This window comes from Camelus bactrianus, chromosome 5 (assembly GCF_048773025.1).
Source record: "Camelus bactrianus isolate YW-2024 breed Bactrian camel chromosome 5, ASM4877302v1, whole genome shotgun sequence".
NCBI lineage: Eukaryota > Metazoa > Chordata > Mammalia > Artiodactyla > Camelidae > Camelus > Camelus bactrianus.
In genome coordinates, this window is record NC_133543.1 from 20,566,873 (window position 1) to 20,592,429 (window position 25,557).

At 37.2% G+C, this 25,557-nt stretch overlaps 1 protein-coding gene across 2 annotated transcripts in view; it reads right to left on the reverse strand.

The window, feature by feature from the left end:
* DPP10 (dipeptidyl peptidase like 10) overlaps positions 1 to 25,557 on the reverse strand; it is a 556,919-nt gene that overhangs the window by 71,696 nt on the left and 459,666 nt on the right. For both annotated transcript variants that reach the window (XM_010973252.3, XM_074363531.1), the window contains exons 8-10: positions 19,749 to 19,869; positions 9,565 to 9,719; positions 2,559 to 2,656 (exon numbers count right to left, since the gene is read on the reverse strand). In XM_010973252.3, the coding sequence (XP_010971554.2) occupies positions 2,559 to 2,656; positions 9,565 to 9,719; positions 19,749 to 19,869 (374 nt within the window). The remainder of the gene's footprint in view (positions 1 to 2,558; positions 2,657 to 9,564; positions 9,720 to 19,748; positions 19,870 to 25,557) is intronic.

The window sequence follows — 25,557 nt, forward strand, 5'->3', positions numbered from 1 at the left end:
GGGCAGTAAAAGCTTTCTGCTAGTGTAGATTCTATGTTGCTTTCCCATCCTTTGTGAGTTTCCTTTTAAACCTGCCCATATCTTTGTTAACAGTCTCTTAATTAACTGCATTTCAATTATCCCTCTTGAGTATGTCATCTTTTATTTTCAGGACCTTAACTGATGAATTATAAAAAATGATATGGTCTTTTAGATCTCAAATATCTATACAACTAGGGAGGCACAACAGTTTCATGGTAAATTTCCATATGGTCAAAGTACTAAGTGTTAAAAATTATAAATATTGATAATCCTAAAGTACAAAAGTCAAGGAAAAGTAAGAGTTTGATTTCCGTGTGATATGCAGTCAGATAAATGCAGCTTTCTTTGATTTGCACACGGATATCTCTATTTTGTTCACGTTTGTGTGTTTCTAGGCCCATCAAAGTAATACCTGTGCTCAGAGTGGCTAAACGCAGATGACATGAAATGCATCAATCACTCTTCTTTTCTGTGAACTGGACTGAAGCTTTCACCAGGAACAAATGACTAAGGAAATATGAAATCTGAAGCACAGAGAATATTTGAAAGCACCACTTTGAAGTAAATTTTGATCTTGAGTTTTCCAACAAAAAGAAGAAATCATACACTTTGGTGGATTTCACATGCCACAACTGGCACTTACATAAACATGAGGCAGAAAAAGGAAACTCACTGCATGTATTGTGTAGACAAGGCATTACGTGACTCTCCCCAAATGTAGACGAAGTTCAGCGCTAAACCAGCATACCTGAATTACATTTAAGAATGTATTCTTCACAGGATTCTTCCCCATTCTTAGAGAGATCTAGTATGTCATTCTGCACACTGGAGTTCCAACATCTAAGGAAATGTGGTATCTTTTTGCAACAGGTGATTAATTCTGTCATATTTTACCTCAGATACTAAAGAGATATACACTTAACTGATACTCTAATAAATGACAACCGATTCTGTCTTTAGGAACCTTTGTGCTGGATGACCCCGCCATCTCCTATCTTGTGAACTCATCAGAAAGACTCTTAGGTAGCCACATCAAGGTCAGAAATCATTATCTTCTATTAGAAAGAAACCTTGATATTAAAAAATTGACTTCCATCTCAAACATTTAAAAGCCTGATGAAAATTAGAAATTAGTAGTTCAAGATTAGGGTATTCAGACTCAGAGCGAGGTAAAGTGACTTATCTAAGGTCATATGATAAAATGGTGGTAGAGATGTGACTCAAACACTCCAGTCTAGTGCCGTTTCTTGTTCATTCAGAGCACTCAACAAATAAGACAAAAAGACCAAGTAAAATGTTAATAATTTCTATAATTGCTTCATTTATGTCTAAATCGTTCATGGCTGGTAGACCGAGCTCAGAAGCTGAAGTTTCTCTCTGATTTGGTCAACCCTACTGTATTCTATTTGTCCACTGTGATGGCCCTTTAAGGTCTTTCATCACAGCCTGGAGGAAACGCTCTGTAACTCGAAACAGGCTTTACTTCATTTTCCACCTGTGCCACCAACTAATCTTAAGATTCTATCTCAAGCATACTCTTCCTTTGGGCCCCATCTTTTCCATCAATAATAGGAGAGGCTTATGTTAGATAGTTAATGGGGGCCTTTCCAGTGTAAGCGTTCCATAAACTTTTAATAACTTTTCAAGGAGGAAAAATCTCCACTGCTCTATATGTGAAAATGCCAAATATGATGCAATTTTCCCAAGCATATCAATGCAACAGCATGTGAGTGGACTTTCTACTTGAAGCATTCACCCTGTATTTACTGTGATGTCAGCAAAACAAACTTTAAACGTATCTTCGTGTTATTCAATATAGTGTGAAATTATTTTCCTAAATCAGCTGCTTGTTCCATCTCCAGGGCTACTGCAGATTTTCAAAGGGTTACAAAATTTGAAAGAATTACCTTTGAAGTTTGAGACCACTGGGGATTTCAGAACCCACGTGGTTACTTGATTAGTTGTTCAAATATTAGAGATTTTGCTAGCATTAACATTATGCTTCTGAGCACATAAATGTGTTTCTTTTCTTCCCACTCAGACTTAAATAAGCAGGACTCTTAGGTAAGATATTTTAAAGCAAAATCTCATTACATTTCTCTGCCTAGAGAACAAAGCTAGGGAATCATTGGCAAGTTACGGGGGAAAAGTTGGAAAATTACACACATTTTAGGAAGATCGTATTCTTTTAAAGAGGGCCATTTAAAAACATGGAGTGACTATTTTCAGGAAGACAATTCAATGGAAAATTATCCTTTGCCCCCATTTCTCTGTTATATCTCCTGCAAAAGATCTAATTCTTGGTACCAGTATATTTAGTCATTTTGTGGTGTTGCTAATCACCTTAAAATGTTAAATGCTTCCAGGGAACAACAAGAGACCCAGAATGAGTTCATTTCTGCACAAATGGAGTCAACCTCAGCTTTATTCTCAAGTGAATTTGTTGAGCTGATCACATCTCTTTCTAAATTGCAACAAAATGATAATTGGAGTTAAAAGATCTATTTTCTGGTAAAAGTGAAATTGAAATTACATACCTTGACTTAAAGCTATCAGGTGGCATGAGTTCCAAAGTATGAGTTGGTCCATATAGGTTTACAACATATAATTTGATTGTTGGGTTCACTTGACCTGCCTTTGAGAAAATGAAAGTCGTAACGCAAATACATTAAGCATTAGAATATATTGAGAAAGAATGAAAACACATTTTGATTCTTTTACAATTTTGTGTTAGAATGGGGAAAAAGTTTAATTTCTCTGAAGTAGAAATGATTTTAAATTCAACAACTTGATTGCTTTCAATTGTTTTTGTAGATTGCTGCTTCTCACATTTTAGGCAGACAATTAAAGGTGACAGAAAATCATGACGCTTTGTTCATTAGGCAGTGCTGCTGAGTTCTTTCCCTAGAATGACACCCAAAGAGCTGGCTTCACAAAACAACCAGTAGATCAAGCAGCTACTCACACTATAGGATATGAAATGCAATGGGGAGAAAGCATGGCTAATTAAAAAAAGGAAAAGAAGAGGAAGAAGAAGAGGAAGATGAAGAGGAAAGAAGAAGAAAAAGAAAAAGAAAATCTACCCAATCCAGATGCCACATGCTTAAAATTCCACAACAGCTAATCTATTCAATGCATTAATCATCATAAGTTTTATTTTAAATTTTAACGAAATGCTAGATGAGGTGTAAGTGAGTTTTGGGATGTGCGCCATGGAGTAGATTGCCCTCACTATGTACCTGGCAGGAAGAGTAGAAACAGAGTGGTTAAAAAAATGTAATCTAAGTTTATTAAGTCAACTTTTATGCAATAATAACTAGGCTGTATAGTAGTTAGCATGTTCCAGGCTCACAGCATGTGTTAAAGCATCACGTGAATTATCTTATTACAGGTTCCTACTGTAGTCTTAAGATGTATTTATACTATTTTCCAGATGAAAATGGAGAAGCTAAGCAAACTGTGCAAGGTCAAATATCCAGTCACTGAGGGAAGCAGCATTGAGCCCAGGATCTCTTAACTGCTGTAGTGTTGCTTCAGTTCATTCACAGGTAATGGCCTTCAGAGTTTTTCTAAATATACTATGAACTCTTACAAGGAAGAAATGGGAACTTACACCAACATATCTCGTGCATGTTGAATGAATGAATGAAAGAATGTTTATGTGAATAAATGATTAACAGAATCAATGGACTGTTTGCGGCTCCATGTGTTTCTGAGTGATACACCGATATCACCATGGTACAAGGGGTATGCTAAGAGGAGACCACGTGAGATACACAGAGAAGGACTAGGAAATTAAGACTGAGTTGACTTAGAAGGCCTGGCAAAAATCTAAAGAGAATGATAAAACGGATTTAAAGATAACAAAGAAAGATTCCCGTTCAAGGAACTGGTACCAACAAAACCCAGAGTTAAATCAGGACCAGATACAACATAATGCATTCCACCAATAATCAGTAATAGCGCCTCAAGAATGTTTTGTTAGGTTATTAAGAGTAACTAGAATGGAGGGGAGGGAAGAGGAATGAATAGATGAAGTAACAGAGGATTTGTAGAGCAGTGAAAAGTACTCTGTATGATACCATAATGATGGAGAAATGTCATTCTACATTTGTCCAAACTGATAGTATGTACAATGCCGAGACTGACCCGTAATGTAAACTCCAGATTTGGGGTGATTACGATGTGTCAATGGAGCTTCATCAATTGCACCAAATGCACAGCATGTGGTGGGAGATGTTGAGTGGGAGCAGAGGGTAGGTACTCCCCTTCAGTTCTTCTGTGAACCTTAAATTGCTCTTAAGAAATAAAGTCTTAATTTAAAAAATGACTAGCACATCTGTGGGAGTGCATCACACACAGGTCAGAAGTTTGATCCAAAGTCAGGAGTCTGGAAAGGCTTTCACTATAGAAATGCAGTGACTATAAAAAGCGATTATGGAAATGGTTCCTATGATAAAGGGCTTCCTGGAAGATAAGCTATGAGCCTGTCTCAGAAAGAAGGCTCTGGTGTCAAATTCTGTAAAGCTGCTTCTTGCTCTAAAACCCTCCAGTGCCTGGGCACGTACGTCTTGGGCAATTTCGTCTTCTACCCCACTTAGGAGCTCCCTTTTACACCACTTTTGTTTTAATTAAATTGCTTGCTTCCTTCCTGAAAATATTGGTCTTTCCCTGTTTTTTTTTTGTTTGTTTGTTTTCGGTTTTTGGTTTTTGGTTTTTTTAGCTCGTATGGTAAATTTTCTCTAGCTAGTATGGTAGGATTTAGAGCTGGGACAGAGTATTTGTTGGTGTCATTCAAAGTGCTGTTCTTTATCCAATAGCATCGATTAGAACCTTAGAGACACAAATTCACGGGCCCCAACCAGACCAGTACTCAGACCCAGAATCGGAATTTCCAGGTGTGGACCTAAGGATCTGTGTTTTACAAGATTTCCAGATAATTATAACTAGTATGTGAATTTTGATAAAACACTGATAATCATGTATATATTTCTATGTCAGTGTTAACTGGTCAGCAGTTACCAAGGATGAACTTGCAAGAAAGTCATCCGGGGGGTCTGGAAGGCTTATTAACCCACTGCCTACTGAGGCCCACCTCCCACGTTTCCGATGCCTGGATGGGACATGAGAACTTGCACTTCTCATCCTTTCCCAGGTGGGGCTGACACTGGTAGTCCAAGGGCACCATTCTGAGAACTGGTTCAGTTTAATCTATGAATCAGAGAAGTCAGGGTTCACATTGTGACTGTTATTTACTGGATATGGACCATGGACAGGATGTTAAAGATCCTCAAGTATTATTTTATTTGATTATCAAAAATGAGACATTTCTCTGAGAATATGTCACAGTCGGAAGTTTTGAGCCAAAGCAGGTTTTCATCCTGTGGATAATACTAGCTCATCGTTTTGTTATATGGATAAACAAAAAAAGATGATATAATTTGTGAGTGCCCAAGTAGTGTATTAATTGATAGTATGTAATTAATTAAATAATCATTAACTCATGAATTAAAAATAATCATTATAATTAAGGCACTGATTTTTCTAGTTAGTGAAAACCTGTGTTTATCTTTTTTATCTTTCAATAAACTGATTAAAGACAAAGATAAACCAAGTTTGATCAATTTTTTTGTGAGTTCTTATCAACGATGCGTAATTTTATGGCATAGTTTGTCACAGATATAGACGGTTATTAGCATATATGGAGGCAGCTTTTTTCAGGTCTGTAGGACTGTAAGCTTATTCCTGCACAGGATCACTGATACCCCAATTAGCTTCTACGTGAAAACAAGGTAAGGGTTGCAAACACATGTGGCCAGTTTTAGACAAAAACCAAACTTTAAGCTGTTTCCAAAATTCATCTGTCTAGCATTCTATAATCTCAATTTGATTTCTGTCTTTCCATAGAGCTTTGAAATTAAGTGCACACTGCAAGCAAATTCATTTGTACCTTTTTCATATTTTATTGTTTCAATAGTTTGCAGATTAGAGGAGTTCATCTGTTTGTTTTTCTATATTCACATTTGCTACAAAGACTGTAAATCCACAGAATCTTTCCTCTATGATTCTGAAACACAAGCCTCAATAATAATTAACCTTATTTTATGGGCAACCAAATTGTTATTAAACGAGATAATGTTTTAATTAAGAAGATTAACCTCAGGTTGCTGAGATAGAACTGTGCATCTTTTTTTGTGCTGAATTGCTAATGAGAGGGTATTTTATGAGTTCTAAATCATGCTGAATTAAGTAAAAACACAAATATATTTATTTAGTGTAAGTATTTCATTAGTAACTCTGACCACACTGGGTATTTTCTGCACTCTTTTTAATCTAGTTTAATTTGAAGCACAATTTAGTGTGAGCTCTGTTCATTACTTCAGTGTCTAATGTACCACTTTTTGAAAGTTTACTGCATAAGTAAAAGCAAATCAAAGTAACGTATCTGTTACGGGAAAAAAAGAACATTTTTTTTAAAACCAGAATAGAAAATAATGAGGCTTTGAAACTTCAAGTAACATGCCCAAAATGATACTGAAATTTATTCTGAGAACAAGGACCAAAATCCAGATGGAGTTTCTTTGAGTCCTGTTGTCCCTAAGTACCTGGGCAGGTATTTCTAGGGACAACCACCCAAAGACGAGATTCTTTCTCTCGGCTTTGGCCACTAGAATATTGATCTTTTCTTGAAATACTCCCTCAAGGGTAATCACTAATACACACTCAGGACCTTCATCATGTATTACATGCATCATGCATTACACACGTCATTTATTACATATGTCCATGCAGTATGTGGGAGGATATCTAAGAAAGCCACTCAGACAGAGCTAAGTCATTAGCAGTTAATGGAGCAAACCACATATATTTGTTAACTTGACAAGGAGATATTTTGATTCCAGCTCTATCTTCTCAGATACTAACTTCTGGTAGTTTTAGAGAGAAAGACACAATCAATAAATTTGAGGTATTTCTCTGTTCTCAAAATAACCATGACTTTTATAAAAAGATTTATTAGCCTTTTACAAGCTCAGTTTGCCCATCTGTATAATAGATGTAGCCGTGAAGCCGGCCGAATGAGGAGAAATAGTTAAGTCTCTCTGAAAATATATAGCATATTATTAGCACACGATTTACAAAATTAATAAACAAACATTGTTACTATTTTATGTGTCACTTTACTATTAATAAATATTAACTAATTAAATAATAACAAAATGTCTAGGTTTGCCAACCCAGTATCTTCTGATTTACTGCTTACGTATTTAGATTTTTTCAGGTGTTTCTATATGTCCATTTGTTTGCCTCCATTGTGATAAAATTATGAGGCCTCCAAGTGTCCGAGTTCAAGCACTGTAACTGGGAAGGCAGCTTGAAGATGCAGCTACTACATATGGCTCTTACACGTGAACCCTAAAATCCCCACACCTCTTGGGGAATGAATTCCAGAAAGTGGCCTCTCTCCTGGGGCTGATTTTATTCCCTTCACGCAGTGCACAGACTGAACAGTTCTGGGTGACGGTCTTGCCTATTGACATATACAATACAAATGTCTTGGGAAATATAATTATTTTGTTGTTAGGTCAAATTGCCTTTTTTTTTTCCTGAGGAGCGCTGAGTATTTGCGCATTCAGATCTATGCTCAGAGCAGACTCTAAAAATATTTCAAAGTCATGCAATCAGATTCCTCTCAAACCCACTGTCTTCCTTAGCTGTCAGTCATTTTGATATGACAGCCTATTGGAAGGAAGACAGGATGGGGAGGGAGACAGCACAGAATCTCACTAGGGAGACAGTCATATTCCTGACTCTTCATACTCACTCCTTTCCTTCCCTCTCTCCCCACTTTGGATAATTTGAGTCTTGTGGATGATAGGAAAATAAAGAAAGTCATCTCCCCTCTGACCACACCTTCACTGCACCAGTAGAAAAATACATGTGGTGGGTAATTTTTTCAGTGCCTTGCCCAGTTCATGTAAAGCACAAACTTAAAGGTATAAAACCATCATACTTGGGAAACACAGCATACAACTCCCTAAAGAAATGGCTTCAAAATTGCTTCTAAATGAAATCAGCAGACATCTTTTACCTCATTAAGAGCTAAAACGTGTAAAATGAAATTTAGGAAGTTTTCTATAAGACATCTCTACATGATTAAAGCTAAGGGGGGGCTTTACTTTTTCTTTGTTATGTAAACATGGCGAAAATAAACTCTAAAACAAGAGACCTTAAGTAATTAAAAACGGCATGTAACAGTACACCAGAAATTAACACAACATTGTAAATTGACTATATTTCAATGTAAAAAAAAAAAAAAAAGGCATATAATAGAAAAACCAATACATTCCAGTTGCTTTTGCAGCCTGCTTCCAGAGGTCTCACACAATGCTTAGAAATAGTCTTGCTATCCGGGCAGGATTTCCAGATTTGCTTCACTCAATAAAACAATTCCATCTATTCTAGCTGCGCCTGGCTATGGCTCTGCCCCAGGATTTTATAAAGTATGTTCCAGAGTATGCGCTGCCAAAATAATACGGATGTTAATAGAAGTAAGCCAGAAAGAGAAAGAAAAATACCATATGAGATCGCTCATATGTGGAATCTAAAAAACAAAAACAAAAACAAACAAACAAACAAAAACAAAGCGTAAATAAAGAACAGAAATAGACTCACAGACAGAGAATACAGACTTGTGGTTACCAGGGGGGTGGAGGGTGGGAAGGGATAGACTGGGATTTCAAAATTGTAGAATAGACTACACTGTATAGCACAGGGAAATATACACAAAATGTTATGATAACTCACAGAGAAAAAAAATGTGACAATGAGTGTGTATATGTCCATGAATAACTGAAAAATTGTGCTGAACACTGGAATTTGACACAACATTGTAAAATGATTATAAATCAATAAAAAATGTTAAAAAAATTAATACTAATAAATTCTTTACGCTTAGTCTGTTCTTTACTGGTGATTCTTTATGTTTAGTATATTTTTTATTGAGATTCTTTGTGCTTAGTCTATTCCTTACTGGGGATTCTTTATGCTCAGTCTACTTTTTATAGGAGATTTATAATACACATTAACATATAGTATATTAAGTGCTCTAAGAAATCATCTGGAAAAAAGCTAGATTATTTTTTAACTGTGAATTCCCAACTTATTTGACTGTGGCACTTTTTGCTTCTTAATAATATCTATTAACCACTCTCAGAATATACGCTGGATAAACCTTTGCCCTGGCGGCAGCGCTGCCTCTGATGTTTTCTCATCCTCTTTTCAACTGGGAAGGTGAGGGGTAAAGAATGAGAGCGTCAAAAGGAGAGAAATGCAGCAAAATTCCTGCACCCCTGAATCATCTTTACCTCTTCCTACACAAACACTGTGTGCAGACGACTCAGGCTCTAAAATGATGTGTCTGTCGACAAGGAAGGAGGCTTATTTTATTTTCCAAAGACAACTTGTTCATGAACAGAGAATACCATCAGTCAAGTCACTGGTGCAGAGAGAAAGGGAAGAAACTAGCACTCCCACATTACTTACCTTAGGATATGGGTACTGCTTTCCTTTGGGATACAAAGCTCCAGTGAACTGGGGGATAACCATGTTAGGCACCAAGGAATCGTTAATCATCAGGAAGGCAAGCCTTTCTCCATCTGGTGACCACCAGTGGGCGATGTGAGAATGCAGAAGTTCCTCTAGAATAAATGAGCGTTATTTGAAACCAGCTGTAGAGATGTGGGCTCAGTGACCCACGAACATCTGTCCTGGAAATCTCCGTTGTACACAAATACTTTCTATGCAGTGCATTGGATTTTATCAACTTCATGGAGAATGCTTTATGTCTGAGTTTACCCTTTGAATCCCAGGAAAAGCAGATGCCAAGGAAGGAAGGAGGAAAGCAGTGAAGTCAGGATTTCATGGATTGTCAGCAATGTGAACAGAGAATATGAATGCACTATTGGAGTAAAAAGAATGATGACAGTAACTGAAGACTGAAATACGGCATAAAACCATATTCATGTCACCATTCATTCATATTTGCATTCAATCATATTTCCATCCTCTTATCATCAAACAAGTTCCAAACCCACTAGATTTGTTAAACTATTTTAAGCTCTAAGGAAATAAAATAAGAAATATACTGGGTAGCTTTCATGTGACCTTAGATCCACTGGCCACTTTTCTATACCTGATTTCTGGCCCGGGAAATTAACCTACATGAACCCATCAAAAGGGCTCCCATCCCCTCTAAAGCATGACCATTATGGTCCTTTGGCAAGAGAAGAGGAGGAAGAGAGTGAAGTCAGAGTATGTATTCCTCTGGCTTTGTCCTGAAACGTTACCTGAGCTTACTGGGTGTTTTAAATGATGTCACTCCTCCCGTCAATGCCACCTCATCTATGCTTTGGTATCTGGTAACGGCTCATCTCTATGGTCACAGGGGTGGTCACAGCTTGGCTGCTACTAGTCTAGATTATAGTTCTGTTATTTATGAATTCCCTACACCTTCACTTTTGTAAATAACATTTTTGTAAATAAATCCTCTTCAAATTATTGAAGATGACAACTCTTTCAAGACTCTGACTGATAGAGTGATTAATACCAGGAGTAGACTCAGAGAAGAGACTTTCAAAATTACATTTTGAGTTAGGTTGGAAATACCTATATATATATATCTATAATTATATTTATATCTACATCTTTAATCTATAGCTATTTATATCTGTATCTTTACTGTAATAATAGCCTTTCAGGGGGAACTGGAGTATAGATAATCCCTAGCAAGGAACAGCATCATGAGCAATCAGCTGCCACTGGTGATGACACAGAACGGGATGCATCTAGAGAGGAAAAGCTTTGGGAGGACAAGCCACTGTGACAGTTGCTACAACCATGGCAACTGTAAAGACTGTTAAGTGATGTTCACGTGGTTCTTACGACATTTCAGAGAGGTTACATAGGAATAAACAGAAGTTGAAACCATGACTATTCCATTAGGAATATACAAAAGGGCACCATGGGAACTTTGAAGGAGTCCCTTTCTTCTGTAGTTGAAGGGTTGATAAGGCTGAGGACCAAGAGAACACAGTAAGTGTTGCAGAGCTGCCACACAATTTAGGGGTTCAACTCCACCTTATTTTTAAAGTTGAGAGAGTGGTGGAGAAGTACTGGGACCCTGACACACAGGATAAGGATGCTCGGGGTAGACGTGTGCCATACACTTACGCTTTCTGGACCAGTCTCATAAATAACACATTTTATAGTGAAAAGTTGGCTTAAGATTTTGAACCTCAAAATTTCCACACATCTTCTTGCTGACAGAGGCAACCTGTATCCAAGGGAGCTAGACCTCCTCTTCATAAAGGCAGAATGGAAGATTAATTCCTGTGAAGTTTAAGTGTCTGCATCCCTCGGGAAGAGTTTAGAGAGCTAGTAGTCTGAGATACACCAGGCTGTCTCTAATAAAGAGAGAATCTGTTGGGACTGTATTTATTCAAAAGTAAAGAGGGACTGGACTCTGGAGTTTGAAAAACACCGTAAACCACATTCACATCTGCTACCCGGTTTTGTTCACTGGTAATCTGTAGAGGTGCCCTTTCTGAGCAGAACCTGAGAAGGAGACAGCTGTGCAGCAGATCAAGGTCACGGTACAAGGTCTTGACCCTGTGACCCAGCAGATACAATGGTAATACAAGCGTCCGTGGCAAACAGAGATGATGGGTGCAGCTTCTGACAATCACCATATGACAATCAAAACACAGTCATGACAGGCTTTGGAGAAAGGCCGTTTTCTTCTGCGCTGATAAATATTTCCCAATTCAAAGGCAGCTTTCTGCTGAGCTCTGGCAGAAATAATTAGCCTGACCATGGGATACCAAGTGATTCCACAACCGAAACTGCCCATTGTGAACTGACTGTTATCTGATTCACTGACCATAAAGCGAAATATATACAGCTCCGTTCCGCTGTAAGACAGAAGTGGCATATATCGAACTGGGCCAGAACACGCAAGTGAACTGCCCACAGTACTGCATCCTCTGCTGTAACCTCGTTCCTTCATTTCACATCATCGATGCCTCAGGATGTGTTTTCTAACATAAGTTGGCAGAGGAGGAATAAATGTACACCCGTTTTATGGTGAGGTTTGCATGATGTACTTGAACAAGCTGGAACTGGACAGACTCTGTACTATAATCTGACCCAGGAGTGGCATTAAAAGACTGTAATAAACACATATTGGAAGACTTCTGAACAAGATATTTAGTTCTCCACTTCATGTGGAAGGAGACTTGGCCTGAAGCATGGATCCATGCAGACCCATGCACAGGAGCTAATAAATGGCCACCTGATCAGGGAGATAGAAAGAGTAAAATCACAGAAGTTTAGGAAGTTTAGGGAAAGGTAAATGAATAGACTTTTCAGAAGGGGTAAAAATTTAAAACCTTGAAGATACTAGTGTCCTGCTTAATGCCGTCCAGAGAACAGCCATAGCAGAGGAGGTTCTGAATAATCAGATGGACAATATGACCACGGACTGCATGTCAGTTTGCCTCTGGGTGTCACCGTGACCTACCAATAATTGTGGTCACTACCAAACTCTTGATCTGGCGTTATTTCCCAGCAGGACCATGACTGCCTGGTGACAGGTGGATTGCATGGAAACTCTTCCATCAAGAAGGGGCAGCATTTTGCCATTACACAGGTAGACACACATTCTAGATACGGCAATGCCTTTGCTTCCTGTAGTCCTATCAGTACTGCTGTTCACGCACTTAGAGAATAACTTATCCATTACTGCAATACCCAAGCTATGTCACCTCCATGCAGCAGATACTTTATAGCAAAAAGAAAGATAATAGGCTCAGAATGGCATCCACTGGTATCACCATGTTCCCCAGTAGCTGTATGTCCCTGGCTTGACAGAACAGTCAAATAACCTCCTCTACCTTGATTCTGGCACTATTATTTTGACAACGTCCTTGAAATTGGGATGTTATCCTATAGACATTAATGTCCTACTTAATGTCCACCAGAGTACATCCATGGCAGAGGGGGCTCTGTGTCCCTCCTGCAGAGCCGGGAAGCACAGATCTGAGGGGTGAGGGGTGGAGGTGTAGAGCTCTCCTTCACCGTCACACCAATAATCCACTGGATACATTTTGCCTCTTGTCTTTATAATAACGGTGGGTTTAGAAGTCCTAATGCCTAAGGGAGGAGGATTGCCTCCAACAAGGAATACAGTCATAATTCTGTTCCTCTGAATTGCAAGCTGAAATTGCTCCCTGACCATTTTGGGCTCAGTATGACTGGAAAAAAGAAACCTGACTGAAAACGTGGTCACTGTGCTAGCTCCGATCATTAATCTCATCTGCCAGCAAGAAAGTGTGTCTTTACTACAGAAAGGAAGACAAGGAAAACTATATTTGGAACTTAGCAGATTCACGAATACTCTTTTGTCTAACTCCATCTCATTCTCCAGTTCCGCATTCCTACATTCCAATTTCCATTTCAACGGAAAAATGAAATGGTCGCAACCTAATCAAGAAGAGGAAGCAAAGGAATAAGACTTGGCAGGAATAAAGTTTGTTTTGATGCACCAGGTAAATAACCTGTCCACTCAAAACGCTGGCAGAAAGTAAAGGGAAAAAGGGACCAACAGTTGAGGGAAAGGAACTATGATTCCCAATTAAGGTCATATGATAAATTATTTCTTTTCTTAATGGGGGAAATCTCTGAAACCCTTTATGAAAGACACAAGTATTGGCTGTAGTTATAACTTTCAGACAGGTGTATAACTGGACAAGACCACTCTGCAATGAAACAGTAGCAGATGGGACTCTGCATGCTCCTCTTTTGGGGTCACACATGTTTCACTTGGATAATAAGAGTGTTCCCATGGTTTCTGAGGTTACATTAGGTATGGCCAATTTGAAACCAGGCAAAAATCAAATGAAGGAAAAGAAGTTAGTGCATGGTATTTTGTGGGTCTGGCGTTGTTCCTCCACCAAAACTCACTGCTTCTATTACTGTGGAAATGACAGGATTCTCACCTTCTGGGCCCGAGTAACAGCGGCCTCTCCTTCCCTCTTCAGGTGTTAATGGCTGAATCATTACTAGCCCCTGATGGCCGTATATTTCTTGTCTTGTATAAGTGGCCGCTTCATAGATAAAGCTGAATACTATTTTGAATGTGCCATTTTTTTTTTTCAGTAGTGATCCTCATCCTGATTTGTCCAAGTAACTTAAAATTCAGTTGAGGAGACATGAGTCATCTATACAACACACTGAAGGAAAACATGCTAAGTGACAACTGAATGTAAACTCTTCAGACTTATGACACTTGATGGTGTCACAGAGATCAGACTGTGTTCTCCAAAATCAACTCTCAGGGTTTCTAAGAAGCAGGCTCTACCCTGGTGCTGAAGTATGTGTACACAAGTACATCCCAAGAATAGGAATGGCACCAATCTGAAGGCATCATTCAGTGGAAACTACTCATCATCTACTCTTCTTTATTTTAAAGTAATTTATGCCTAAAGTTGTTCTTCACAAAAAAACAGTACATACAAAGAGTTATGTGACTTCCAGGTACAAAAGTAAAGCTACCTGAATAGAAAGAAGATAAATACAAGAATCTTTAATATGCATTTCCTTAGAAGTCTACTTGGACAAGGCACACATTCTTTAATTGTCAACTAATAAGGACTTTTACTACAGATTGAAATTTCCTGTGTTAGTTACATCATATTATTTACAAACAGTTTATTTTTACAAGTTGCGTTCCATTCCATTTCAATGGAGGTTTGGCTCTTCATTGTCTTTATTACATTGATGTAGAAAACCTCACTGCAGAGCAGATGGAGTTTTCAACATACGTTGTTTTATATCACAGGCACTTAAAAATATAGCTTTAACACAAAGCACTTAGAAAAAACTAACTCATATACAAGCAGTGTGTTCAGGTTAACATGTGATTCTGAAAAGTAAGCTGATTTCATCCTTTGTAGTTTATTGACTTGGATGGGGTTTCCTGAGGATGCTGCTGTCAGCCCCTTGGGTCTGTAATTGATGTTTTCCTCCTGACTTTCCATATCTCACTGTCAACTTTTCTTAAAGAATTGTCTCTATTCATAACCCCCTCACTTCCCATTTACACCTCCATCCACTGCAGTCTTGCTTCTGGCACGCCTGACTAACCGATTTTGCTCTTGCCAAGTTCTGGTAGCAAATCCAACAGTAACTCTGGAATCCTTAGCTTGTCTGACCTCCTGAGACTCAGCATTGATTATCCTACCCTCCTCTGGCTTCCATAGCTGTATCTCTAATTTTTTTTTTTTAATTTTATCTGTCACAGTCCAGGTTTACTGGGATTTAGTAAGTACTCAATAAATATTTGTTGAATCAATGAATGTGACTTCCTGTGTCTATGAGAAGACACAAAATGAAATAAATACAGACATTTCCCACTGTTCTCACTAAATAACAAAAAAATAACAATTCCAATTTGTTGATAAGGATATTGTTTATCCTGTAAATCTTTTTTCTCTCACTTTATTCTTGTTATTCTTAAAGCTCAATGCAAAACCATTTCTCCTATGAAACCACCCTATATTCTTCCAACCATCAGAATTAATTCTATTTCTATGTATATTTACTTTGCTGACATGTAGTTCTATTTATATTTCTATATACCATACTGCAAATGGTTCCCTATATAACAGTTTTTTTCCAGTTTTTCACTCCTGGAGGTTGGAAATGCCCAGAACATAGAAAACCATATTTCTCGCTGTATTGCTCTCAGATAATGCCTGACAGAGGGATGTGCTCAATAGCTGTTGGACTGAATTTCAAAGAATTCTTTACAAATCTGAGTTTCTAAGTATATTTATAAATCATTTAGGCATATTAGTTCCATTATTTTTTTATGTTCAAATAATTAAAAGTGACAGTCATTTTTGTTTTGTTTCTATTTGATAGATTAACTATTTCACGGAAATTTTCAAAGTTGTAAACTTTGCAACTGTGAACTTTATTTTTTGTAAACAAAACATTGATCTAATGTTTTGTTCAGTTAAGCTACAGTGTTAAATATACCAGTTTATATGAATAAGATGAGTATTTTGTGTAAATTATATTTAAAATATTTCATTTTGAGCGTGATGTTATTACTTTCCTTCTGAACTTCACTAACTCTTTGAAACACAATATATTTTATTTTCTTTTGCTTTCTTTAAAAATTTAATAGTATTAGACATAGAAATAAAGAGGCTTTACAATATACTTTTAAAAGACTTTTAAAGACTCCACATTAGTGACTGAGTTTGGGTGCAACAGCAAAATCACAGATTGGCTTGGCCCCATAAAGATTAAGCCATGCACTTAAAATTTTGCTACAAAAACATTTTATTATCTTTTATGTGACTCCTCTAATCTCTTTTTCCCTATGACAATTATAGAAGGTAAATTTTATTTTAAAAAAGTAAGTGGAAATGTTACGTTACTTCTTGAATCTCCCACACGTACTATTTCAGACTGTAATTGATTTCTGTTAAGTATTAAAAAGGAAATCTCCACACTAGGGCATCACACACATACTGTTGAAGATCTTACGCATTCCTAACAGATACCACTGCATTTTCATGAGTATATTGAAGGGAAAAGAGAAGGTCTGGATTCTGGGAGCTATTGGCACATTGGACAAGCAAAGTGATTCCTTAAGGTCCACATGGGACTCTTGAAGCCTAGCTTGGGTGTGGCAGGAAAAATGTAGAGGGAAAATCAGTGACATCTGAACTGCCTAAATCCTTCTGCCAAACCTTGACATTGGTTACATTAGTAGGGCCCCTTCTCTTGGAAAGGAAGCAAGAATTGAGGTAAGTCCATGGACAGCAGGGTTCAGAGTCTGTGGCTGATGAAACGGTCCTGGGAAGTCTAACACCTTAGGTCCATAATGCATGTCATCCATTAGGGAATAATGAAAGACACTGCACTGTAACAAGCAGAATAGCCCAGGACTAAGACTGGCTTTGAAGACATCCTCTCTGAGTCTTGGTTTCTTCAGTAAGTGTTAGATATGCTAGTGTTGTAAGGATTAACTCACATAGCATATCTGGAATTTCCTAGTATATGTAGGACATATGAGTCCAAAGGATTGAGTTTAAATTGAATGGCAAAAACCATAATTTTTCCATTTCCTCCTTTTGGCAAGTGTCAGACCTACTTTGTCATCACAAAATTTTTGTTACCAGTTGATCCTGCCTATCCTCCAACACACTGTTCACTTTCAAGCCCAAATATATGTTTTTATTCTCTAATTAAGAAGATAACCTTATTTCCCAGATAATGGTCTTTAATTTCCCTCTTTACAATTTCCTTAAAAATGTAATTCCATAAACTGTATGAAGCCTTCCACAAAGGACAGTGGCCCAAATCATCTTGATCAGTAGTCAAGTCAGTACATTCTACATTGAGTTGACTCAAAATTTCTACAAGGGTAAGGATCAGTTTGTCACCCAATACCAGCACACTGTGAAGCACCAATGTTTCCACTAAATTATTCTCTCCTCCCTTAATCCTACTGTTCCTTGTGAATGCCTGCTCACTGTGTCTGCCACCACTATTTACTAGTGATCCAAACCAGAAGCCAAAGAATCGTTCTTGACTGCTTCTATCCATCTTACCCATTTAACCATTAAGATCTACCTATATTACTACCTCATCAATTTTAGAATCTTTCCTCTTTCTCACTGCTTTAATCCTAGTCCTGTTGTTCATTATCTCTTGAAAGAACATGGAAAAAGCCTTATAGGTGCTATAGCTCTGTTTGCTATTCGATTCCAAATTTGCATTGTAGCCAAAATGATCTACTTATGTGGAAGATCTAATCTTGACACTTCTTGAAAGGCTGTATAAGTTTTCCAATTTAACAGCGGAAAATTATTGAATCTCCAGATTATTTGGGGGTTACTACCTCTTGGTTCTTGCTATCTTGTTTTCCTCAAATTTTACGCCTTTATAGTACCAAGCAGATTTTAGTTCCCTAGGCACCCACTCTAATATTTAACCCTTCTATGCTTTTGCAAGCTTTTACCTCTTGCTTGGACTGGTTTCTTCTTATGTGTTACACTTCTTAATCTTTGAGGCTGAGCTCAGAAGTTTTCTCCTTTAGGAAAATGTTTGAAAATCCCTAAAATGGGCTATGTCTCACTCCTTTATTTTTTTAATAGAATCCTATATTTACTGTGATTTAATTACTTACCACACTACATTGACATACATTGTTTCTTCTTCTATCAGGGTCTCATACAATAGCAAAGAATATTTAGAAAATAAACAGTATATGTTTCTTAGCTTCTCTAGGTAAGTGGTGATTAGTTACTACTACCTGAATTCTCAGAAGTACCCAGATTTCAAATCTGTTCCTTACCTGTTTCTTCAACTCATTGGGCCATCTCAGGCCCCTTCAATACTTTGTCTTTTTGAAATAAGAAAGCCAGAGTCAGCTTTTGACACTCTCAAACAAAACCCTACTTATATATTTGTGTATTTCATTTTTTAAAACTTCATAGCATAATTATTGCTGATATTTCCATAATATATTCTCCTACTCTTCAGAATAAACTGTGGCTTCTAAAATCTTTCATTATTTGATGCTAGCATATACACAAAATGTATTATAGGTATAAATATACAAGTACACATATACATGTAAGTCTTGAGGGCTACAGTGTCTCAATAAAATAGCTCTACACAGCAACATTTTTCTTTAATGTAAAGTCCTGAGAGCTGAACTTTGTTTTGTTTCCTTATTTATCTCAGCACTTAGACAAGTACTTGGAACACAGTAGGTCTTCAATAATACCTGTTTAATTAGGGCGTGAGTGAATGAATAAACTATATGACTTACTTTTCTTACATAATTAAAAATTGCAGCTCTGAGGTAGAAGGATTGTATTTGCCAGTGGCACTCAAGAATAAAGTTTATTTTCTGGAAGATCCTTAGCTTTTAATTTTTAATCAAATAGCCTAATTTAGTTTAAATTTTGACATATTTTGCCAGGATCAGTTCTGGCCTGAAACCTAGGTATTAAACTCACACTCTGAGTCCTCCCCAGGAAATGTGTACCTATAACTAGCTGATAATTGGTACATGATAAAACCAGATAGAGGTTTTCATCACCTGATTCCTTCTTATATTCTCAGCTATTATGAAATTTTGATTCAATAGTTACTGAAAATAACTCTTTTTAGGTAGGTTTGATTTTGCTACTGATGCAATGGCTTTTAAAATGGGACAGAATGTTCTTAATGGGAATGACTAAAATCAAGTGGCTTTCATGTACTTTTTCAGCAGTTAAGGTTTTTGTTTCTTCTTTTCCTGAGAGTCAGAAAAATTCAGCATTAAATTCCAGAGTGATGTAAGGTAATTATTCACTTTCATTAGTTAAGCATCACCAAAAATAAAATCCATTTAGCCTGAATAAAATGTGTGTGTGTGTGTGTGTAAGAGAGAGAAACTTGGAATCATATAAGAAGATGTAAATCACAACCAGTCAAAATATGAGCAGATGCAAAGATATGAAAGCATGAAAGCAATTTTGAGAGGAAATGAGGAGAAGAAATAGTGCTATAAGTATTGTTCCAGAATGAACAGGTTTTTCTTACAGAATTTGTATAAAAATATGCCATTTATATTCTTTCGAAACTAAATCTATTCAACTCACCTTCATATAACCAGTCAGCAATTCCATTAAAAATAATTCCTTCTTTTCCAGAAGATGTCAGTCGCAATGAACTGCTCTTTATATCAGGCTGATAGTAGATGTTATTTTCAAAGATATAAATCTGGACCAGGAAACATGTAAAAGAAACAAACCAAAAAACCAAAAATATTAGGGAGTCTTTTTTTAAACTTTCATATTACAGAATAATAGCTAAAGAGCTAAGTGTTTTATTATTTGCCTGCTTTCAATTTGCTTTTATTTTGTGCAATGTTTGTATTGCTTTCAGTTATTAGTGGTTGTTTCTTTCTCTGTCATACCAATATCAAGTTATCATTTAGAAATTACATGTACTCAGTATTGATGCTTTTAAATCCATATTTTCAACAGCAATGTTTCATCTACTTAATCATCTTTTTCTCATACTGTAAAATTGGCTTGGGTTTGAGATAACATTTTGCAGACGTAAGAGACTGACAACTGGACCAGATGCCATTTTAGCAACAGCAAACTGCTTCAATTTGGGGTCCTTACTGTTATAAAAAATGCATTTGATGCTCAATGAATAAACCTTTAGAAAATATCTCTGATTCTATTCAGTTCAACTCACAGATCCGCTGGTGAAAGGCAAGGATGACAAAATTCCTTCAAATTGGTAAGTGGAACACACCTCCCTATGCTGCTATCTTCCCTGGTAATTCTTTCCTAAATAACATAGCAGTAATAATAACTGTGTGCCTGAGGATTCAAGAAAGAGTTTTAACTTGAACACACTACAAAGTCTTCCAAAATAATATGAACACCATCAGCAATGACAATAACAACCACCACCCCAACACAGTAACATCACCAGAAACTAAACAGTGCCGTCCACACAAACGGCTTTGCTTTAACAGAGATAACTCAGGACAAAGTTATTTATAATCCACTTTAAAATATTTTTAATGCCAAGCATTTCAAACTGCTGGTCTATGTGATAATATAACTGACTCGGAACCATGTTTCATCCACGAGTTGAGGGCAGTAGAATATAGTTTAGTGAAAGCCAAATTGCTACTTAGATAGAACATTCTACCAAGAAGGAGAGAGACAGCCTAGTGTCCGTGTGTCCCGGCATCCCGTAGGATCATGACACAACAGCTAATAGAGCGAACACAAGAACTTCTGAAATGACTGATTAATTATGAGGTTCTGGATTTTAAGTCTTGGTGTGTACAGTGATGAAAGCAATCCTAAAATCCAGAAGATTACATTGACACTCTGTTTGGATTCTGGTGATCTGGCAAGCATTTAACAGTGAGCATATCTAGTTAATCATTCCACCACTACCTGCTGTTTATATCACAGGTGAGATGCCAATGTAAGAATAAGGATTGTTGGGGGGAGGTGGGCAGGGAGAAAGAAAGATACAACAGATGCTTAAAACATGGGTTTTATAATCAGGCAGCCGAAATTTAAAATCCAAATGATTTTGATACTTTGCTTAACCTTTTTAAATCTCAGTTCTCTCTTTTATAAAATGTGGGTAAGTCTCACACCTACTTCAGAGATCTGATATGAAGAATAAACTAAGATGATGAATGTAGAACATATGACACATGTGGCTATTACTAGGAGCAGGACTGACTTCACACAAGACAATTTGGTTTAAAATCTTACACCTTTTGGAGGTGCTACAGATTCTAAATCAAAATAAAACCTCTGTGGCTTCAGCCGATGCATAAATTATCCAAACTATTGACTATTAAGTTGGCTAGATTATGGTGACTAAACATGCATCAAAAGTAGCAGTAAGATAGTGGCAGCAATGGTGGCATTATCATCATTATTAGGAGGAGAGGTAATTAACAAATGATATTTACTGCTTTCACTTTATTTAGAAAGTTTTCAAGTGATAAGGATACACGAAATAAGCTTATAATTGAAAGTATGGGGGTCACACTTAGGCAAAAGTTTGAGAACTGTATCTCAGGTACCTTAAAACTAGATGGAAGTTGGTTTTTTAATGACTTTCACAATCCCTTATAACTGAGAAATAATATTAACTTTATTCTAGCTATCTAAAGCTTAAGCGTTACATGTTTTATATGCTGCCTCCTTTTGCCCCTCATGAACAGCACATGAAATAGGCACACAGAATCATCTTTACTTGGAGGGAATCCTCTTCTTGTACAAGAATCTTCTATTAGGATTTGTAAGTAAATAGAAATTCAGATCATCCACACCCAGGCTACTTAAGCACATGTGACTATTACTAAAAGTAGGGGTGACTTAACCCAATGGAATATTGTTCCAGATCCTCAGCTTTTGAAGGGACAACTTCTAAGTTGAGACAATTAATAAAACCTCCACGATTTCAGCAGATGTATAAATTATCCAAAACCATTGACCAGTAATTACATTTATATTTGAAGAACAGATTGGATGATTTTCAAAATCCATATGAAACTGACATCTGCTTCAATGTAAAAGAACAAGCAATATGGAATCAGAATTTTAATGCCAGTTGCTGAAAGCTGCAATACCAGGGAATGGCCACAAGATCTTTTTTCTGTGGATAAAAAATAGTGGCTGCATTTATGAAAAATGTACATTTATAATCTTCTAAACCCTATTAAATGACCAAATTTCTTACTTGAATTATACTAGTTTCAAATAACAATCACATACTCTCACCACTGCCTTAGCAATATAGGAGCTGCAAATGTTCCCGGGGACTAGCTGGGCACACTGATGAAATCAACAGGATCCAAATGACTATCGTCAAGGGCTGCAGCTAGAGGTAAATCACATTGAAAATATGACAAACACTAAGGCCATTTATCCTAATGTTACTGATTAAACTGTCATAATATTTGATGCCATCAATCAATTCCTTCAATGAGCTACCTAAACAGTATAATAAATAGAAATGGATAGCTATATGACCATTTAATTTTTCAATTAATAGAGCAAGCCAACTACCCAGTTTTTCAAAATCAATGGTCTTAATACACTTACTAAATAATTCAAAACTGGTAAAGTCACCACAAACAGAACAGAAAGACAGTTGAAATACTATGTGTTGAATCATGACAAATTGAGAAATACATAATGAATAGCCCATGAAATTATTCTAATCCAAGCGTTATTGATGTTACTCATTACCAAGTGATCAAATACAATACGTGTCATCACTGGGCAGGAGTCTTTACAGCCAATTCTCAATTTTCTGCCATCTCTTCCCACTGCCACAACCACCGGTAAAGTTTCAGATGACAGGTGCCCCAGCAGCCTGGGCCGCTGAGTGAAGAGGCATGGAGCAAACTCCTTACCCACCCAGAGCCAGTTTGTGATGGACATATGGCAAGACGTGAACATTTGATGTTAAAAGTCATTAAGATTTGGGGTTTGAGAGCAATTGAAATGTAAATTAGCCCACTGTGACTGACTGAACCAGAGACAATGCCTAATACAAACTTGTAAGAGCGGACTCTTACAAACTTTTAACCAGTTTAATGGAAAAAGAACATCAGAATAAAGCAGGAATATTATTGAATGTTAGAGCTACTTTAGCTGAAATGTTACTGCAAAGCTATTCCACCTTCACTGATTTGAGTGATTTTGCTTTGATAATTTTAAATTAGAAAACTGTGAAGCATTCAAAAATCCCTGTACTCCGTAACGGTGTAAGAGAATCTATAAAGTTACAGCCAAGTTGGGATAGTATTTGGGTTGCCTTCTACTGTGGCCTGCTTTCTGGAAAAAGTTGGAATTAAACTATCCCAGATAACACATATTACTGGAAGGGATGTGGTCAAAGAAGCCCCTTTCCTATGTTGACTGTAAAAATATAAAGTGTTATAGGCATACTGAAAATCAATACGGCGACTGAAAACAAAACACATTCCATCTCATCAGCAATTCCAAACTTGGGACCTCATCTTGTAAGAAGAACAAAACAAAACAAAATAAAAAAAAAAAACCCATCAATATGTAAAGAATGATGCAGTGATACTTATTTCTGCCGCGTGTATGATGGCCAAAAAGAGGAGTTGAAGTGAAAACCCACCAAAGTGAACGCCTGGATGGATTATGATTCACCCACATCATGTAATAGCACTCAGGCTTCGAGAAATAAATTCGTGCTGCGTGAGTTGACTTGGAGATGTTTCACTGAGATATTGTCAAGCGACAAAAGCACAAAACAAAACAATGATTTCAACATGAACCCGTTTTTGTGCACCCGACGATGACAATGCTAAAACAAACTTAACGCTAGCAGAAATCTCACCAACAAATGTACATTGGATATTGCCTGTTGGGACTCATCCCCACATCTTCCCCTCTGCACTCTTCTATTATTGTGTGTCCTCAGGAACCTGAAATCTATAATTCTAAGATTCCCTTGCCAACTAGTTTTCTCAGCTTCTTTGCTAGATGGGTTTTATTTACTTTCTGCAAAAATGAGAGTTAGTTGCTAGTTAGCGATTGGAAGGCATTTGCCTCTGGCAGTGGCTTTTGCAGGCCAGCTTCAGCAATAGTGACCCAGTGGCAGTTTATACACACACACACATACACACACACACACACACATATACATACATTAGGAAATTATAGTAACACGTATGGAAGGACCTATGCTTGTCTTTTAATATGGGTGTACGTTTTAGAAAGTAAATGTACAGTGAGAGAGAAGAGTGAAAACAGGTAGTTAAACAGAAAACACTGGGAAGATATACTAAAAAGACTTGATCACATTTATGAGTGTATGTAAATTATACAGGCTTGTATATGTCTGAATTAAGAACCAATATTAATTTCATTGATAATAAAAAAATTATGAGAGTGATGTAGAAGTCAGTCGGCATCAGGGTTACATGAACAGTAGGTGTTTATTTATTTATCTTTAAGTTTGAAACCACTCATAATAGATGTGCTTCTTTAGCTGAGAGCAGGGTCGTTCAACTTTGGCACTACTGACATTTAAGATCGGCTATTTCCTTGTTGTGGAGGATTGCCCTGACGTTGTACGGTGATTACCAGCATCCCTCACCTCTATGGATAAGATGCCAGTAGCAGCCCCTTCCCTTTGTTGTGACAACCAAAAATGTCTCCAGGCATTATCCAAAGTCCCCTGGAGGGGAAGGGCAAAATCACCCCCTGCTGAGAACTACTGATTTTGAGATAATTTCATTTTTTGCATGTGTATGCTCCATGAATGAAATCATTTAATTTCTCACACCTTTAAAAGGCAATTTGTGATTTGCTGTAAGAAAGACCTCTGCTAAGTGTGCCTGGGGTTATAAAGCTCTTTAATGTGTAGTCCCTGTCTTCAAGAAGACTGTGATATTGTGTGAGACATAGGTAAGTAAGCTTCTGAAATCCAGTGGAAAACAGGTATTACAGGGCTCAGCCAGGAGTCAGCAGGAATCAGGGAGAGGAATTGGTTCATGGAGACTTAAGAATTACTGAGTGTAAATTGTGTCATAAAGGACAGGAGTGAGTCCACAGGATTAGGAAGGTGGAGAGGAAGAAACACCAGGCTGAGGGAACAGAACAGGCTAAAGCCAAAGCTGCAGCACAACTATGGAAACATTAGGAGCACAGTTCTGTGAGATTCTGGTACATCCTGTACACCTATGGTTGCACGATGGTGCCAAACCACAGAGCAGCCTGAATGCTGGGTGAAAGTTTGTACCCCACGTTTTCAGACATTGACAGCTTTAAGTTGTTTATGAGCAGGTGAGTGATTAGGAAATTATTTAGGGAAATAATTGGTGGCAATAAAAGAATGGAAGGTGGAAATGGGAGACTGGAGGCAGAAGGATAA